Source organism: Capsicum annuum, chromosome 10 (assembly GCF_002878395.1).
Source record: "Capsicum annuum cultivar UCD-10X-F1 chromosome 10, UCD10Xv1.1, whole genome shotgun sequence".
NCBI lineage: Eukaryota > Viridiplantae > Streptophyta > Magnoliopsida > Solanales > Solanaceae > Capsicum > Capsicum annuum.
The window spans coordinates 42480379-42502251 of NC_061120.1; the positions used below are offsets into that span (position 1 = coordinate 42480379).

General features: G+C 36.6%; 1 protein-coding gene across 1 annotated transcript in view; it reads left to right on the forward strand.

The window, feature by feature from the left end:
* The first annotated feature begins 244 nt into the window (after positions 1-244).
* The window catches only part of LOC107844366, a 66626-nt gene continuing 44997 nt past the window's right edge, over positions 245-21873 (forward strand). Inside the window, exon 1 of the mRNA XM_047397633.1 lies at positions 245-388. Within this exon, the coding sequence (XP_047253589.1) occupies positions 245-388 (144 nt within the window). The remainder of the gene's footprint in view (positions 389-21873) is intronic.

Genomic DNA, 21873 nt, shown 5'->3' on the forward strand with positions numbered 1-21873 from the left:
CATCGTTGTATTATTCATATTTGCAATTTGGTGCTAAGTTGCTTGAGGACAAACAATTATCTTAAGTTGAGGGTGTTGATGTTCCGGCTTTTGATGGAATTTTTTGAATCTTTTTCTTGGGAAAATTACATGTTTTCAAGCAACCAAGGTGGCATTTAATGCTGGTTTTTAGTGTTTCAAGGTAAGGAGCTAGCTGAAGGAAAAGACTCAGACAATTATCAAAAAAACACTTTTGACAGTCAAAATGGTGGACGGTCAGTATTGCAATGGACCAGCAACTCAACCGTCAGGTCCAAACAGAAGCCATAACTTTAGAAGACCTAGCAACGACAAACATGGTGAAATGTCGGTCTTGCGATGGACTACCACTTCAGCTGTCAACGCTGACGTATCACTGACCGATTTCATCCCTTACCTTTTGAGTCTCAAGATGTCACCTTACTATCCCTTATCTTTATCCTAGTTAACTATTACCTTTTAAGTCTCTAGTTATTAGATGAAAGCTAACCATCTTACTTAGATAACACCTAGTAGCGTAGATTGACAACTAAACTTTAAATTATTGTTGTCAATATCTTTTTCTAGTCATTACTGCTCTTTTAGAGTAAGTACCAATAAATTAGGCGAAATTCTAACATTTGCAACCGCTAAGATAACTATTAAAGTGAAGATAATACGATGCATGTATGGGTATCAATTTAGAACAACAATAGCACTTTCCCTACTTCATCAATCCAATAGGGTTTTCACAACCCTAGCTAAGGATTTTTAGCCGCTCATGCTTGTGAAGTAATCAACAACATTCATGATTGAAAGTAGAAGATGAAATCACAATAATCATAAGTAAAAAACCAAAATAATAACTGAATTAATCAACCAAACTTAATATAAGAGAATTCAAGGACCAAAATTAAATCTTAAAATTTAAATATGTTTTGAAGTATCAAGAGTACGTTACTTCTACTAAAAACACATAAGGGGTATTTATAGAACATAAGGAAAGCCCAAAACCAAATCCCAAACAAAAAAAGAGGAAAAAGGTCAGTGGACATACGTGGTGTCCACATGCGGCCTAGCCTTGGGCGCATGTTCCATATGCAGCTTGAGGCTGGGCGCATATGGCCACCACACGTGTCAGAATTTAGTGACGCCCAAACTACACCTCAAGTCTGAAGATGATGTGGTCGCTTCCAAATATAGTAACCCAATAATGGTTAAGGTGGAATCCCAAAGGAATACGTGGATTCATGACTCTCTATTAATGTAATCAACGGGTAAGACTGGAAAACTAAATAGGAGGTTTTGAGTAGCAATATACAATAAGTGGTAAATATCAAATTCATTTGTAATATTCATAGGTGAACACTAGGATTGTGTTCCCCTAGCCTCTCAACTTTTTTGGCTTATCATGCTCTATTAAACTTACCTGCTACCTTGCATGTAGAATCGATAAGTTATGTACCATCAACAATCTTTTAGACATGCTGACAAATTTTACCCTTTACCTTTTGAGTCTCAATATGTCACCTTAGTATCACTTATCTTGGTCCCAACTAAATATTACCTTTTGAGTCTCTAGTTATTAGATGAAAGCTAACCATTTACTTAAATAATACCTAGCAGCGTGGATCAATAACTAAATTTCAAATTACTGTTGTCATTATCTTTTCCTAGTCACTACTCCTCTTTTGGAGTAAGTAGAAATAACATAGGTGGGATCCTAATATTTCAACCACTAAAATAACTTTTAAAGTGAATATAATACAATGCATGGATGGGTATCGATCCAGAACAAGAATAACACTTCCTTTATATTATCAATCCACTAGGGTTTCGACAACCCTAGCTAAGGGGTTTTTGCCACTCATGCTTGCAACATTCATAATTGAAAGAAGAAGATGAATCACACAATCACAAGTGAAATCCCAAAACCATAATTGAATTAATCAACCAAAATTAATACAAGAGAATTCCAAGACCAAAATTGAATCTTGAAATCAAAATATATTTATAAGTATCAAGTGTGTGCTACTTCTACTAAAAAAATACATAAGGGGTAGTTATAGTATGTGAGGAAACCCTAAAATTAAATCTCGAATGAAAAAAGAGAAAAAAAGGTCAGTGGCCACATATTGTGTCCACATGCAACCTGGTCTCGGGTGCATGTGGCACATGCGGCCAGAGGTTGGGTGCATGTGTCCACTGCATGTGCTCAGACCAAAAATTCTCGCATGTCTTTTCTTGGGGTTCTGGACTTTTGACAGATGCTTTTCCTATATACGGTCCGCTTATTGACCTAAGTAGGTGTTGGAAGTCTGTTTTTAGCTATTCTTTTATTCCCGCACATACTTTAGTCATGAACAATCCAAAAAGTATCACGAACACCCATAATTGATCACATAAGTAGCTGAAAACACCTTTTTTTCCATCTTTTTTGCGAACTTAACATCCAAGACCTAGTTTCCTGCAAAACATACCCAAAATGCATTATATCTAATAAAACAAACTCAGAAACTTGCATATTTTCCTTATTCTAAGTGTTGAAAGTGCTATATCTATATAGGACATCATATCCCTATTGTGATTCTAGTGTTTAACTCAGAATTCAAGGGTGAGAAACATATTATCATTTACCATGAATCCTTCTATTATAATATAGTCCCTTTTTAGGACTCTTTTAGTTTCCTTAGTTTTTAGGGTTGTATCCTCTTTCTTGACAATCTCAAGTAGTTCTGGTACAAATGACTTTTGGGTCATAGGGGTGGCTATTTTGTTATGAACAATGTTTTACATTTTAGTTGTGCTTATGGATTAGTTTTGTTTATTTGGTTAAGTGTTGATCATTAGTTTTGTCTTTCATCTAGTTGATTCTCCCATTGAAGAATGGGATGGGTGCCACTCACATTCATTTGAGTCGTGGCAAAGTTGGTATTAAATCCTAGGTTTGTCAATCTTACTGTACCCAAATGGGCCCAGTAGAGTCTCACGGAGTGATACAAATACATTTGTACTTTTCTTTAGGAGGCTATATGACTTTAAAAAAATATCAGTCTTTTTTTATTTAACTTGATTCCAACTGGTACTATCAATCCAAATTAGTATCTAATAATCTTCATTTTGTTTTTGCAGGTATTGACTATTAGGTCGAATGGAACTAGATCAACCGCCACTATACTGACGGCTTCAGTTATAGAGCCAGCCATATGAGAAAAGAGATGAGTAAGAGGATAAGGTAGGAGAGGAAGAGAAAGATCTACACCCATAAGGAGTTGAGCTCAAAGAGTTGCTATCTAGGATCATGAGAGGTTACTATCACCTCCCCACTTTAAGACCATTTAGAGGAAATAAAAGCTGTAGAGAAACAGGTAATGGGGCCAGAGGTGGGGACTCTAGCTTAAAGTATTGGCTTACCCCTAAGTCTGTCGGGATTGTTGAATAGGTGTTATCTTTTCTGAGTAGTTTGGCTGGCACTAGAGACACTCCTACTATATTGACTATTCAGGATCTAGGTTCTTATCCTACTAGATCTATGTCTCTTAGAATGGATGAGGCTTCGAGGATAGATGCTTTTCCTTATTCGGTTTTAGGTTCTATGATGTCTGGTACTAAACACGAGCTAATGACCAAGTTTTTGTAGATGAAACCTCCAACATTCCAGGGTTATTAATTTTGAGGATTCTTTTAAGTTTAATATTAATTGTTATGAGCGATTCCATAAGATGGGCATCGTGAAACAAATTGGGTTGAGTTTGTGACCTTTTTATTAAAGAAGGATGCTAAATAATTGTAATGACCCTTTAGGTCATTTTCCATATTTTTACCATTTAGAGATTTTCTATAGCTACCTAAATTCATTTATGACTTGATGGAACTGACTATTCGATAATCGGGAAATTCTTTTATTTTTAGAGCCAATTTCTTATTTTGAAGCCTTCGCTGGTTCGAATTGGCTACTGGGCTAAAACTTCAACCAAACAACCTCGTATGCTAATTTTGACTATTCCAACATCTTTGAAACATTAATTTTAGGCTAGATGGTGCCTTGGTCTAAGTCTCGAGGCTCTCAAACTCATTTTGGCCATTAGCCAAAAGTTAAGCAAAATGGCAAGTAGGTGTGGGACCCACTTTTAATTAAGACTTCAATTGGAAATTTTGACTGCGCCATTAAACCTAGAACATTAAATTTGAGAGGGTAGCATAGTCCATTTGTGTATATTATATTTCAAATAAATCTTGAGGGATTGGCAAAGACTTGGAATTTCTCTAAGCCTCGGCTGGTGTATTGCTTAAGTGATGCCTTTGATCACCTAAGTGATCTGGCAAACCTCAAAAAATGTCTCGTAAGTGTCAAAGTGTGTTTGTCTAAGATATAGGCTTGGCGGTGGATCAAGTATTGCCTAAGCGATACTATTGTTGCATATGTGACGTCTACTCTTTAGCCATATATCACATAAATAAGTATGATTGCGTAAGAAATATGGGTTAGTTGAACTGTTTAGGCTATCTCAAAATCATAATTTAGGTGTAATTGACTTAGTTGGTCATTATTTTGGTAGAATTTCTATCTTGGGGATAATTAAGGCTTGTTTAACATCTATAAGTGGATTTAGATACCTTAGCCTAGTTCAAGGTAGAATTTGCCTTATAATGGACTTCGGAGATTAGAAGTGGGCCTCTCCATCCTACCTTAGGCCAAGACCTAAGCTAGTTGTAGACCTTTATACACTTGTTTTGCATTTTTAAACATCTACTATGAGATTGAGGAAATTAGATACTTAATGGTTTGATTTTCAAAGTTGATGCTATTTATAGTAAAACCTAGTAATTTAATTATTATGTTAATGATATGAGCACAAGTTCAAGTCCAATAATTAATTATGATATTGATGATATGAGCACCGATTCAAGTCCAACAATCGATTATGATAATGATGATATGAGCACCAATTTAGTATGGTAATTTAGAGTTGGTTATGATATGATATGGTATGGTTGGATTTTTTTGTCATGGTAGGAGAGAAGGTAGATTATGGTTACCCGGTTATATACTCTTCAATGATTGTACCTTCCAGGCTTATAGGGCATGTATTAGGTTATTTACTTTTCCACACTTATTGGCTTATGGGGGTCGATTTAGTAGATATAATCGTGTGATCTCTATGTTCTTATCTCAGATTTATTAATTCATTTATGCACAATGGTGTTGGAGTTTATTTCCAGGTTTGTCCTTTTACCTTGACTTAGTTTATTTTATCTTGCCTTTTATCATATCCTTATCATGATTTAGCTCAGTTGGCAGATGATGCATACCAAGTATCTGTGGTTTTTGTACTTATACTACACTTCTGTACCTTTTTGATATAGATCCGAGTACTCGTTGTCGCCACTGATTTGAGATCGTGCTGTGATTGGATTTAGTAGATTGAGTGATATTTAGGAGTTAAAGTTACTCTTTTTTCCTTCAATTTATCTTTGTCTAGTCTTTTATTTCGGAGACAACTTGTATTGACTATTTTAGAACTTATAGTATATTTGTAGTTGCTCTTGTACCGACACTACTGGATCGTGGGATGGTTGTCTATGCTTTACCTATCTTTTGGATTATATTTATTGTCTTGTTATTATTACAAGTCTTAAATATGTTTATTCGACCTCATAGGCCATTTTATACCAAAATTAGCCCATTACTTATAGCTCCGAGACACGGATTGGCTTACCTATTGGTGGGATATAGTGGGTTCCATCACAACTCATAAATCAGGTCATGACAAATTGGTATCATAGCCAGGTTCGCCAGTATTGTTGGTACAACAACAAGTGTCTATAAGAGTATAATGGATCGGAATAATGACGTCTGTTTCCTATATTTGAGAGGTTCTAGCACATTCTTAGGAGTTCTTCACTCTTTCACTTATCTCATTCTAAGAGTCTAAGTTGGTTTCTAAGGAATTCCTTTGATTTCACTCTTCACAGATGACTAGGACATGTGCTACCGCTACATGAGACGAGGGTCCTGAGATGAGACTAAAGATCCTATTTCTATTCGTGGATGACCTAGAGGTCGTGGACAGTCTTTAGATGTGTCCCCAACTAACGGTCAGGATAGGGGCCCTTTTCAAAACCCTATTACTACTCCCGATCCATAGATTCTTCCGCCCCAGCCAATGGTGGGCAAAGGACCAGCCCAGGCCCCATTGGGATTTATTTCTTCCTCCCTTCTTAGAGATGCATTGGTTAAGCTTTTGGACTTAGTTGGTGGTGCACCTTCTGATAGTGCACAGTCTATGGACTAGAGTGGTACTGAGGTGGGGGCATAGCCTGTAGCTGTGGCTTCTAGACTTGACGTCCCTCCTACGCCTGCGGTTGCTTAATTGGTAGTTGCTTAGCCAGTATCATGACCCAATTTCTCAGGTTATGATGGTGCCTACTATAACCCACCAGTAGGCAAGTCAATTCATAGTCTAGAACAACGAGTAATGGACTATTAAAAGCATGAGGAGAAGAATGCAGATCATATGTAATAAAAGACTAACATACATAAGATAATCCCAAAACCTAGTGAAATCAGTACAAGAGCTTCTAGCATAATAAAGATACAAATGAGGTACTAAATGAATATACAGATACAACCATATCTAAATACAACATAGTGACTAGTCTAGTACATAAGAGGGAGGGAAGTAATACTCTGAACATCAAGATCTCACCCTAGCTTCGCATGAAGTGCACAACCATAACGGTAACCCGTACTATGAGCTGTAGGCTGCAAAAGTGCAGTATGAGTACCAAAAACATAGTACTTACTAAGCATATGTCGACTGAGCTCCAAATATAATGCAAATATATACAACATATAAACGAAAATGGAATCTAAACCCAAATGTCCAGCAACCACATAATAAAGCTTGTGAGATAGGAAGACTATCCTACTCATATCCAATAACTTAACATAACAAGGCTAAGGAAGTATTAAAGATGAACTATCCTATACTAACCATACTAAGGAATCTAAACACTATACCATATCTCACCGACCAATATACGAATAAAGGGCGAAAGAAGGATACATAACAATATGCATGGCCAAGGAATGAATATTCAATCAAAATAAATAAAGGAAGGAAGGGATATACGAAAATACCATAGCTACATAAAATAGATATACATATATATGTATAAATGAGGTCAATTCAAGGTTCAACTTAAGTCATCAGACTAACATCTTAAGACTTCATAATCATAATAGGAACTAGTACTAGTAAACTGTCATGACCTAAACTAGGGCCTGACCATGACCGGTATCTCAAGTACATTAAGGACCGAAGACACCCCCGTTGCCTAGTCAAACTGAACAGAATGACCAACAGAGGCTGAATTCCAAACATATAACAAGAAAAGATATAAAAGCTCAAAGAAATACAAGATAACTAAATATCCAATAATAAATAACTGAAACCAACCAAGTCCACAACAAAATCTACAAAGCCTATAATCAATACCGAAAGCCAATCTAAGCTGAGAGATGCCCCCGACTCTGACAATGACAATGATAATATTAATGATGATGTAAACTTTTCAATTCTTGTCTAAGAAAAGAAACTGATGAAATGATCAATTCTTCCAAAGAATGGAAGCTCACCACTTCACCATCAACGACTGATGACATGAGCTAATCCACCTAACACTGCACAAGAAAAGTAAAAGTATTTTTGGTGCCTACATCACGTGGGGATATATCCTTCGGATATGGTTAGTGGGTTATCACTTGCATATAACTCAGGGATAGAGAATAAAATAATGCCATGATCCACATTTCAAAATCATTCAAAGACAATGCACGTAATCATATGTATATATATAAGCATGTCATACCAGGACAGGGAACAAGGATTAGCATAAAGTAAACTTTATCTTGGACTATATAGCTCAACCATCTTAAACAAGCACCCATAGGCTATATGGGTTCAGCTCCCCTGCTCAAAGGGCCTGGTGTGTGTTATCCGCACGAATTAGAGGTATCAAGAAATCCCAGGGAATTCCCCAACCCCATGTTAATCTAAGATATAATATATTAAGAGTGTGAACTAGGCACATAGGTCATCAAGACCAAACCTCATGTCGGCCAACATGAGTTTCCAGTACAAGTCATTTAACACCCACAACTTCATGGCTTCGCTACATAATCCCTATTAAGCCTAATTTAAAGCAAGTGTCACATAACCCATTTATTAACCAATAAAGCAACCTGTAAGGCACACCATGGGTATTGTCATACCCTTGCACTTGTAAGCTTGTCTCTATGCCATAACAATCACATTAACTTGGAGGAATGCCTCGACCCCCTTTGTTTAGTAAATCAAATCATAGGAAACAAGACTTTCAAAATCCATGTTCATTGGTTAATCATTTGTTCAATGCAATTGGGTAAGTCAAACCAAGGGGCAATTTCACAATTCAAAGCCATTTACACAAGTTGGTTGAGGGAACACAATTATTCAAAACCAATTCCAATCTCAAAATATCAATTTGGGGAAAATCATGGCCCCTTAGTTTACTCACTATTACCATGCACGCCATAAGTTCAAACCCATTCTTAAAGTATATACAATGCATAATGAATCGTGGGAAAACAATTTAAGAATCAACCATGTCAAACCCTCAACCATATCAAACCCATATTCAAATCCATATAGTTTAAACCATATAAAACACATGCTTTTCATAAATTGAGAATTTGGGAAGAGTAACATGCCTGAAATACAAAGATTTATGGATAGAATTCAACCCTTAATCCCTTAGATGAACAAGCTCTCTAAAACCCTAAGTATCTTGACTTTGGAGAGTTTTGAGAGATGAGAGTGTATTTATATTGTGTTATGAATGAGAAATAACTCCCTTGAGTGCTTTATGGACTTGGGGTCTAAGTAAGTGAAAAGGGAAATTGACAAGAATGACCTTAATGAAAAGACTAAAAATTGACCGCCTAGTCGCTATGAGTGACCTTGCGACTCGTAGGGTCACCTTGTGACTTATAAGGTCCCGCTAAAAGTCTGGACAGTGTCGACGATCACCAACACTAACTTGGATATGAGTCGTACATACGACTCATACTTAGTCATTATGACTCGCATGGTCCAGTCATTGTCAAAGCATAAACAATTGGGCATCGCACTATTAGGTTACAGAAGACACGATATGACTTAATTTAGGTCTTACGACTCGAATCCGCTAATTGTAGCCATTGAAGAATATCCAAGACAACCTACTATCCGAACTGCGATTGGGTCCTTAAGACCTACCAAGACTCCTTATGACTCATACAGAGAGTCATGGTCTAGGTAGTGAGGATAAAATTTCAAAAATTTTCAAGGACCAAAAATCTGGGGTGTTGCATATACTCAGGGTTCTTAATCCATTCATCTAATCATGGATAATAATGTAACTATATGGTAAAAGATCCAAAATCACATCTCAAATCTCAATGATGGATCAACCAAGCTGCAACAAATTAGCTATAATAATGATCATAACAACAATAATAGCAATAGCAACGACAACACGAGTTACTGGCTAGACTGGACAAATAATGCCTAATTGAGCCTTTCATGAACCCCCACCGCCCCAGGCTCAAAAGGTTTAATTAACATACAACACATCACAAGCCATACTCATCATCCATATCTATGCAACCCCTATAACGCTGATAAATATAGGTGCATACTGGTGCTACGCGATGCACATGCAAGAATAAATGCCAAATATAATCCATAATACCAACCATCATATCATCGTTAATATCATAATGAACATCCAGACTCAAATTGGTGCATATATAATCAATATCCGAACTTGAACCAGTAAATATATAATCAATATCATAATTATCCTCTAGACGTGAATCGATAAATAGATATATAATCAATCTCTAGACTTGAATCAATAAATATATAATCAATATCATAAATATCACCAATTATTAGGATTTACTCAAAATTTAAATCATTAATACCATCATCCTCTTTTGTCCCATACTGGAGAGATGTGTATTTAGATATACAATAGGTGCACAGACTTAAGTCATGCCTAAAAAAAGTGTAAGTCCATTGCCTGATGTAAACTTTGGGACTAAATCATTAAAGTGTAGAAAGGGTCAGAATCTCTCACGACCAAAGTAAACAATAGTAATGAAATTGTAGATCGAAATCTATCTCTTGGAGGTGATAGAAATAGGTTCCCTATGAAATTTCACTATCTTTTATAGGTACAACCTTGCATAATCCTCAGCCGAGAAGTTAGTCCTCACTGGCAAAAAGTGAGTCGACTTTGCCATCCTATCTATGATGACCCAAACCAAATCAAATTGATTCTGAGACTGAGGAAGACTGATAACAAAATCCATGTTGTTCACTTTCCATTTCTATTCAGGCAGCTAAATCTCTTGATACAATCCTCCGGGTCTCATGTGCTCAGCTTTTGCTTGTTGGCACACCATCCACTTGGCCACAAAATTAGCCACATCCCTTTTCATATTGTTTCACTAATACATTTTCGTGATACATTTTTGTCGAACCAGGATGCACAACATAGTGTGACTCATGCGCCTCAGCTAAGATTTTCTCACGCTAACCATCTACCTAAGGAACACATAACCTTCTTTGGTACCGCAAAGTACCATCACCACAATGTCAAAGGCTATCACCTTCTGACCACCTACATCACCCTTGATCCTTATCAAGATAAGATCTAACATCTACTTCTCTTTGATCTCAGCACCAATAGATGACCACGCCACTTCCTACACCAACACACCATTATTCTCGGATCTAAGAGGCAAACTCCAAGGTTAACCAAACGGTGAATGTCCTTTACCAACTCCCTCTTCTTTTTATCCATATGAGCTAGACCCCTCATGGATAACCTACTAAGAGAATCAACAACCACGTTAGCTTTACCTAGGTGGTAATAAAGACTCACGTCTTAATCCTTGAGAAGCTCAAGCCACCTCTTTTTCCTGAGGTTAAGCTCTTTAAGACTATATGCACCCCATACAAATAGTGATGCCAGATTTTCAATGCAAACACCACAACTAACAATTATGAGTCATGAGTTGGATAATTCCTCTCATGCATCTTTAATTGTATAGAGGCATAAGCTATTAACTTTGCATGCTGCATCAAAGGACAACGTAGTCCCACATGAGATGCTTTATTGTACACCACAAATCCACTAATTCCTTTAGGTAAAGTCAAAATTGGAGCCAAAGTTAGCTTACCCTTGAGCTTCTCAAAAATCCTCTCATACGCATCAGACCATTAGAACTTTACCTTCTTATGAGTCAATTTAGTTAACAGGAAGCTATAGTTAGAAAACTCTCCACAAACCTCCTATAGTAACTAGCTAAACCCAAGAAGATCCGAATATCAATTGGAGTTGTGGGTTTAGGCCACTTCTCCACCACTACTACTTTCTGCAGATCCACCATAATTCCTTCACTAGAAAAGATATGACCCAGAAAAGTGACAACGTTCAACCAGAACTCACATTTTTAAAATTTGGCATATAATTACTGCTCTTTCAAGGTCTGTAATACAATGCATAGGTGATTCACATAATCTATCTCACTCTTAAAGTATATCAAAATGTCATCTATAAAAATAAAGAAAAACAAGTCCAGAAATTGATGGAAGACCCTATTCATCAAGTCCATGAATGCCATTGGGGCATTGGTCAACCCGAAAGACATAACCAAAAATTTAAAGTGCCCATACCGAGTAGGGAAGGAAGTCTTAGGGATATCCACCTCCCTAATATTTAACTAATGATACTCGGATCGAAGATATATATTAGAGAAAAATTTTGCACTTTGCAACTGATCAAACAAATCATCTATCCCTGGAAGAGGATACTTATACTTTACCATCACCTTATTCAACTGTCAATAATCAATACATATCCGAAGGGAACAATACTTTTTATGCAATGATAGCATCGGTGCATCCCATGGGAAAACACTAGGATGGATGAAACCCTTATATAAAAGATCCTTGTGCTGTTCCTTAAGCTCCTTCAACTCAATTGGAGCCATTCTATATTAGGGAATAGAAATTGGATGAGTTTCTGGATAAAGATCTATCCCAAACTTAATCTTCCTATTAGAGGAACACCAGGAAGGTCACAAGAAAGATCTTGGGAAATTCATTTACCACTAGGATGAAATGAAAAAAAGGACCATCCAAGTTTAATCTTTAACCCGGACTAGATAATAGAGACACCCCTTGGAGATCAATCTCTGATCTCTAATATATGGTATAAACTTCCCTTAAGGATCTAGGGATTCACCATCCCACTCAATAACTGGCTCATTAGGGAATTTATAGACAACCTTATGGGTACGATAGTCTAGAGACGCATAGTACTAGTGAAACCAATCCATCCCTAATATGACATCAAAATCCACCATATCTAATTTAAATAGATCCACGAAAGTTTCTTTTCTACCAAAAAATACGACACATCTCCTATAGACTTTTCTAGGAATCATAAAGTCACCTACCAAGGTAGAAATAGAAAAAGGGCCCAAATTAACCTTAGAAGCAAAACCAAAATGCACAGCCACAAAGGGGTCATATAAGAGAGAGTGGACCCCGAATCAAGTAAATTACAAATCATGTGACAAGAGTTTTAACATACCAGTCATGATATAAGTTTATGCCTCAGGCTCCTATTAGGTAGTAAGAGCTTAAAAATAGTTCTGACCAGTGCCAAAACTAGATGGAGTACCCTTTTATACTGGAGCTGATGATGAAGCAACTGGAACCTTGTTCGCCCTCGAAGCAACCTTACCAATAGGACAGTTTCTAAGCATATACCCTGGCTAACCACAGTTAATGCACCTGTCCCTCCTCTCATCACTGAAACACCAATGCAATATACCATAAAACCTATAAAAGGATATGATATAGCTAATTAGGCCCCACTATCCTGAGATTGGGCACTTTTTTCCCTAAAGTTATTGCCACTATGGAAACACCTATCACTCGATACCTTTGGGTAGGGAGTACTAGCCATTGAGTAAGACCCCGAATTTCCCCATTTTTTCTTGCGCTATTTTCCACCATACCTGCCACTCTACTGTTGGCCACCACTATACTCAAAGAACCTACACTTCTTGCCTTACCTCTCTCCTATTCCAGCCTGCTTCTCTTTTTCTTTCTCTACCTACTGTATGTAAACAACCAACCTGGAGATATCCATGTTCTTAATCAATAAGTCAACCTTACTCTCCAATATCAACTCTCTGGCCAAATCGGAAGAAAACTTCCTCATTTTAGCCCTCAATTTAGAAACCATCTCTGGAGTAAGAAACCATCTCCGGAGCATACTGAGACAATTGGTGAAACTTTAAGGCATACTCCTTAACAGATGTCTTACCTTGATTCAGATTAACATATTCTTCTTCCTTAGCTTCCCTCAACTGCTATGAAAAGAAGCTGTCTAGGAAAAAATTAGAGAAATCTTCCAATAGAGCTGACTCATCACCATCACCCCTTGACTGATCCTATTCCTCGTAAAATTGGTATGCCACATCTTTCAGTTGGTAGGCAAAAAAATCCACACCCTCCATATTTGTGGCATGCATAACACAAAAGATCTTTTCTATATCGTATAGAAAACCCTAAGGATTAGCCTCCACCATAACATCAGTAAACATTGAAGGGTTCAACCTGATTAACTTGCCAACCTTTGTAGTTTTATAAGATGGAGTAATAGAAACACCATGCTCAGATTAAGAAGGTACCAACTGTGCCAACATATGAACGGACTGACAAAACTCTGTGTTCGTTACTTTATTTTGAGGAGTTTTAGATGGACTAGAGGGAACCGAGGGAACTCCAGCAGGCCAATTGAGAACTGGACCCCTAGACTGGGTTTTGACCCAATAAGTAGAATGGATTCCATCAGCATTGTCCTCAATTGGGATAGAGGAGTTTCCATAAGCTTCAAATCATCAAGGAGGCATGATCTGAAAGGTAAACAAATAGGTATTAGAGTAGAATTCAGGACCTTTGACTCTACATCTTGAAAACAAAACACAAGAAAGAGAAACATTCCTAAATGCCTTGTAGCCTCTCCCTTATGAGTGTGGCACGCTACACATACTCAAAAGAGACTCTACTTGACGCGATTTGGTAGAATCCTAATTGACCATGAACTTAGGGCTCTGATACCAATCTGACAAGATTAGAACCAGGGCCTAGTCGTATCGAGTGCCTCAAGTCCAATCAAGACTAGAGATCACCCCAATACCAAACACTAACTGCCCAACATCTTGTGTTGGATGAATTTTGGACATATAAAAAAATAGGAAGATAAATAATCAAAGATAATAATAAAATCCATAACTATGACCAACCTATAATCCAATCAAATATCCAACCAGTGTCAGCCCTAATACCAATACCAATGTCAAGGCTGACACCGCCCATGCACATACTAGTCACACAAAGCCTTTAACCAAACATAAAGAACATTTGGTTGGGACATGCCCCCAACCATATCCAAAACCAAAGTCCAAGAAATAGCCAAAAGTATGGAAAGATGTCCATAATATGAAATAGAGTCTTTTGGAGTATGGAAGCTCACCAATTCGGTCAGACACTAATACTATTCCCAAATAAAAGTCACTGAGTTGGAGGAGTAGTATGGCCAATTCCTGTATTGCATGGGGATACAACACCTGAAGATAGTTTATCGGGTGAATGATTGTATGTATTCAAGAATAATGATAAAGTAATGCTATTATTCAAAGCCAAAGTAAATATCCAAGATCACCCATGAGCTATATGGCTCTAGTGTTACCCCCTAAATGGGCCCAGTACATGTAGCCGTATGAATCAGAGATATCATAGGGGCTAGGATTCCCATGTAACCTTCGCCCTTCATGATACATATAGACAAGTATAAATTTAGGGGATTCCTATGTACCACATAAATATATGGTCAACACGACCAACCCTCATACTGGCAAACATAAGTTTTCTAGTGTCTGTCCATTAGACTTACACCTTTATAACTAGCTATCACAAGCTGCCATTATTGCCCAATTTAAAACCTTTAGCAGATAACCAAACCACCAATTCTAGAGTTTATTACCAAGGTATTATGAAGTGGTATCATCATACCGACTATAGCTTGGAAGCAATGTGATTAGCCAATACATAGGGGATTCCCATGTACTCCATAAGTAGTCCAGTTAAACCAAACCATGGCCACCATGGCCTTTCTAATCCATTTAAAATCATTTAAACCAATTTAGGTTCTATTGCCATCTTATGCAATGCAAGGTTTTCAATGATTACCCAAATGTGTGACAAAACATTTTGATTGGCATTTTAACAAACATATTGAGGGAATATAGTTTCCTAAATGAAAACCAAGAGCCAATTTGCCCTTCCCATGCAACCACATGTTTCTAACCACTATTATAACATGAAAACAATAGGAAAGAAATGGGAAAACATTATCCAACCAAGAATAACCAAATCCCCCAACATAGATTTCTAAACCCAAACATCATCACAATATCACCATTAGAATCATTCAAATAAACATTATTTTAGTTTAACTAACAATGAGGGAGGAGTAACATGCCTTAGATACCAAAGAAGACGGAGAGAAACCACCCTTGAAATTCTTACTTGACCACCTTGAAGAAACCCTAGCCTTTTTTTAAACCAAGAGATTGTGAGAGATTTAAGAGTGTTTTATTTGGGTATAGTAGGTTAATGAAGTCCCAAGAATGTTTAAAGTCGTGGGCCAAAAAGAACTTAAGAGGGGAATTGTCCAGAAGACCTCAAACTTAAACTATAAAAATTTTCCACAGTTGTGTAGGGTTTGACCCCTCCACTCGTACCCATATCATACGAGTGGTACCTTTCACTCATACCTTAATCAGAATGTTAGACACCACATTCCGCACAACATATGACTACTTAGCCTAAATCGTACCCTACTATATGACTAGTACCTTTCAAGTCTTACCCTAAGCAAATGCAAAGGCTATACAATGAATAACAAATGGTTTGGCACTATACTTATCGTATCATGTACATACGACTCGTATGGAGTCTTGTCATACCTTGGAAAGACTACAACCCAAAATAACACTGAGTAACATACCACCAAGACCCCTAAATCATACCCACACCATACGACAAGTAAGCATCAGGTGTATCATAATCAGAAAGCTTAAACTCAGAAAAATATCTAAGGGTCAAAACTTAGGGTGCTTCAATATGTCCATAAACTATGACCATTTTCTATACAAGGATGGCATACTTCCTAAAACCCAAGCAATCAATTTCATGAACATGTCCTCCGACCCAAGAATATATCCAAAAATAGCTCCAACATCATAATCATGGCCTTAGTCTCCAATGTATATCCGACATAATCATAACATCATAATTAGGGGAAAACCATAACAATCCACCAAGTAATATATAAGGCATTTTCTAAATATTTATTAGTCTCGACTATAACTAATATATTAATAACCTAGGGTGACAGGATCCTAGAAACATTGTAAGTATTTCCCCTTAGGGGTCAAACCCCTCATCTAATCCCCAAACTTCAATAATCAATATTAAGTCATGGTATTCTACCCATAATCAACCTTAGCATTCATTCACATGCAATATATAAAACACTTCATCTTTTGAAGAAGAGTAGATAAAAGCCTATCTCAAAGCCAAATTGCAAATCTTGAATCATGCCTAAATAGTTCATCTTCACTCCATAATCTTAAATTCCACTAAGCTATCAAACTTAATCTATGTGTCATTAGGAGTAAAATGAGATCCATATTTTTATATTAAAGGTCGGATCAAATTTTTAGTCAAGAACGGTCCTATGAGGGTAGCTAATGGAGTCCAAAAATTGGATCCATTATGAGGTCCATTGAATGATAAGGAAGTTGTGCTTAAAAGTTGAGCGCAAACGGAACACAAATTGGGACTCAAATGAGCCCTTAAAGTTTAAGAATTCAAATCCCTAATTTCTAAGAACTTATCAAAAAATTGAAGGAATCTTACCATGAATTCAAAGGAAAATTACAACAAGCTCCCCAAATCATCCATAAGCTTCAATCCCATTTAATCTTAGTCTTTCGTGTTTAAGATCTCAAGACATAGGTGGAGATAGATAATTTTGCAAAATAAGGGTTCTATTTATACCCATACTAGGTACTCGGGTCCCATTATCACAGACTCAGACCTGTGACCACACCATTCTTTGACTGGCTGAACAAGTCACAATCACGCAAATGCACTGTGATCAGACTAGTTTTCTTCTGCCACACTTATCACGATCGTGACATCTCTTCCACGTTGCACCAATTTTCCTAACAAGGGTACTGCGATCATGTCCCTTGTCTTGCAATAACAGCTGCACCTGATAACCGTGGAGACTTGGAATCTGTCAAGCCCTTAAGATTCATCCAGAATCTAGTATATGCAAACAAACTATGTAACCATACCTAACTCGATGTTTCGGAATCAATGGTACAATAAAAATTTTTATCCGAGGTCATTTAAACCAAATATGGGTCCCACACCTAATTCAAATATCTTAACTTTTTAACCTATAGGTCAAAATAAACATGGGTGCCTTGGGACTCAAACTAAGAGTACACCTAGCCTAAAATTGACACTCGGGAGCTGATAAAGCTATCAGAATTCTCACCGAGGTCATCTACTAGGAGTTTTGGTTCAAGACCAAATCCTAAACAACAAAAGCTCTAAAATAAGGAAATGAGCCTAATATCCAAACGAACTATCTGATCACCAAACCGATAGTTTGAAAAAGTCATAAATGACCTGTAGCTATTGTGGGAAGGCTTAAAACCCCAAAAATGCATCCCAATCAAAGAAATGACCTGGAAGGTCATTACAATATCCACTACTAAGACGACTTTCGTCCATGAAATTCAACGGATAGAAAGATCTTAAAAGCTCAAAATGATAAGGTACGTGGCCTACATGCTCTGAACATGTCTTCCCAGATAACCTCCACATGGAGAGAACTCTTCCAAGTGATTTTGCCACACATATCTCTTTTTCAACCAGCTCTATCAATTCACTTCCAAACAACCAAAACTCACTCTCAACCACCAGTTGTCCTCCAAATTAATCCAAAAAGGATGATGCATGCGAATCCCAAACACCACACACTGATACACCAGCATAATCCATCAAAGGGCTTATTCCAGCCAAAGGCAAACCAAGGCATGGGTTATACAACTAACTTTAAATCCAAATATAACCTTCCCTTACTATTCCACCCCTGCTATCCACTCCAAAATATGAGGAAAATCGCTTAATCCTGTCTTTGCTATCTCATCACAGAGAACTCGAAGAACTAAAGGTGATTCACTGAAAGTTTGTATGGAAAATATGAGAATAAGCCTAAAGATGCTACTGGGCACAAATACAGAGATAATCAAGGAATGCAATCTTTGACAATGCTACAATTAACTCTGATGGTAATTGAAATTGAAATCTAAACGTTCAAAGCATAACTATTACTTATCACTGAATGATCGACTACATGATATCCCATCAATCTACTACAACAGCTGATTATATCATCTAAAGTTTTAAAAGAAAACTAAAGATCTACAGTCAAAGATGAAGGAACAAATATCTAATCCAAGAAATATTACCTTAATACCTATTGACTATAATCTCTCTGAAGTTAAGAAGGCCTAATAGGTAAACATAGAGTAGCGTCAATCAGCCTACAGATAAAATTGAAACTGAGACAAATCTAAAATAATGGTTGCACTCAAGATCTACAACTCTAAGTTAATATCTCAACCCCAAGGCTAAATCATTTGATATTAAATACCCAAACCAAAGCTAAAGATGGATAGGCATTTGTACTCCAAATCTATCATAATTTCCAAATTGTCATTTTAAGGCATCAATTCAAAATTGAGTCAATAAGTCTATATATCAACTACTCAAATAGACCATAGTATCTAAATCTAACACATCTGAGCTAAATCATACCGAGCAAAATCAAAACATAGCTGAACAACACAATCACCATAAATGATAAATCACCTACTTAAACTCAAGAAATTAACTCCATATCTTCTAGAAGGAATGAACTATCAACCATGCTTAAAAACTACCAAGGCTGCAACTCATGCTAATATTAGCAAAAACTTTAGCCTCTCGGAGAAATGCAACTTTAGCCAAAAAAGTAACCAGTCCAATACTCCAGCTTGGCAAAGATACTTATAGGCAAATATCATCAAGGAGAAGCACTTCACCAAATCTCTTTAAGCTAAACCAACTCTGAGATGGAGATTTCCTGAATCTATTCAAGTAGGACAATCATAACTCGAACAAACCATAAATTATCTTACCAAGGAAGAAAATACCAGTCTCGACATTAATGTAAAGGTCAAGACCACTACAGAGAAAAGAACCAAGCAATTCAAGATAAAGAATTTTCAATTTTTCCACTCAAGAAGTAATCACAGGATAGACTAACTACCTCTAATTCTCTAACTCCACTTTAGATAAAAACTATACTATGGTAAGAAAGGTACATCTAACCTCATCACTAGTACCAAGAGAAAACCATCATTAGGATATGAATCTAATAAATTTAAGAGATGAATCAAGGATACCTTGATATTAATATCAAAACCACTATCGGGCGATAAAATAAAAACAAGCAAAGAACGGACACCAAACTGGTCAACCTAAAAAATGGGCTATATAGAGAAGTATATCCAATGCAAAAACTTTTGCAACCTATGAGGCTTGTCTTAGAATACCAAACTCAAGAATGGGTAACATAATTAAATTTCCAACTCTAAAATCATAATAGAGCCACAAAAATTTAACCTATCTTTAATACTATAGTCTGTTCCATAATAAATCAAGCATAGCCAACAAAAGATGAAACAACCCACCTCATCTTGCTATAGAAAAAAATAATCAAATTAGGCTATAGCTGCTCAAGCCCACGAATAAGAACCAAAAGGAATGGAATTCTAACTAGATATCACTAGTCTAAATAGATACCCAATGAGGATCAATAACCACAAGAAATGATAACAATAACGACATCAATATAAACATCAACATACTGAATATGTGGTACTAAAAATGAACATCAATAGTAAGTATAACTCAACGGCCATAAGAAGGCCAATATGCCAAGGTAAATAGGACTTAAACCTAAAAGCACACCAATAGAGAGAAAATATCAATATAGATTTACTCCATCCACTACTAAAAGAAATAAACCATGGGGGTAGTCATATAATCATGAATTCAATAACAAGGCACACAACAACCATCATGAACACATCAAGGCATATAATTCATGTTGCCCAAAACTAACCTCCAAAGAAGTATGTAATGAGTGGTAAGTTCACCACTCATTTGGAATCAACATTCATACCCATTACCATAATTTAAGTGTATAAATGAGATATATGCATGATTAAATGCACTAATATCCATCTTTTATAGGCATATAGGTAATAAGATAGAAAGATATGGACTTGAGCTAAAAGGATCAAAAGAGAGAAAAGTGCAACTGGATGACCTAGAGAAGAAAAAATCCTCAATTACTGTGATCATGGCATGAGCACTGCAATCGCGGCCAGTCAAGAGAGGTAAACATATCGTGATTGCAAGGTCAGATTGCAGGCGCAGTAGCCGTGATCATGAACAAGTATCAGCGATCACGGTGAACCAGGATAATGCACAGGAGAAGATTTGTAAATGTGCACAACTAATTCCCAAATTCCCTTAAAAGGATCAAACCCTATCCCATAGGGGAGAACCCAATTTTTATGGAATTTTTTCACCTTTTAGTTTACAACTTATGAAGAGACAACTGTTGTACTAATTCTTGGGTAAAGAATACATTAGAGTAGCTTTCAAGTGAAGGATTGTCAGTTTCCATTAAAGATTTGTTGGATCCTAAAACTTGAAATTTTGTTTCTCATTATCTTTCAATAAATCAAATTGATAGAGATTGTTGGGTATACGTTGCTTATTACTCATATTTGTAGCTAGTTCTTCCTTTTGGGATTATGCTAGAATAGGAAGTAATTATGTGGGGGTTGTGATTCATTTGTGTATATGATAGTTTGTTGATGATGGGTTCTACATTGCTTGATTAAATTGGTTGGGATTTATGGGTGAAAGCCCCAAATACCCACATGGGTTTGTGGGTAAGAATTCCAAACTCTTGAAAGCTCAAATCATCCTTAAAAGAGGGATTTAGGTGATCTATTAGAACCCATGTCATCCTTGAAAGAGGGATATGGGAATCAAGGCTATAGTAGATAATTTATGGGCATAGTTTGCTAATTTTCACTATCTTAGACATAAGGGTGATTATGAGGTCTACTAAACCTTGGGTATCATTCTAGAAATAGGGATACCTAATTGAGGTGTTGGGTGGATTTAATTGACACACTTATTAAGAACTCAAAAGGGTCAATGAGTGAAATTTTTTAGGCTTTTTTTGACAAACTAGCCTCAAAGAGTTACAACCTATCCTACCACATCACTAACAACTAGAATTTACACTGAATTATCAAGATTCCATGCATAATTTTTGCCTAGGAAAGCATAATTCCAAGATCTGTTTCTACTTATTTACACTTTAATTATTCGTAACCCTTAGTTAGTCCTTTAGAAGTTAAAAAATAATCATATCTTTGAAAAGTTTAAAATCTCCCAATTACTTGTATCTTAGGTTTGAGTTTAGCAAGTAACTTCAATCTCGAACTTATTTATTCTCCACTTACATTGTTCCTCGTGGATTCTACCCCAACTC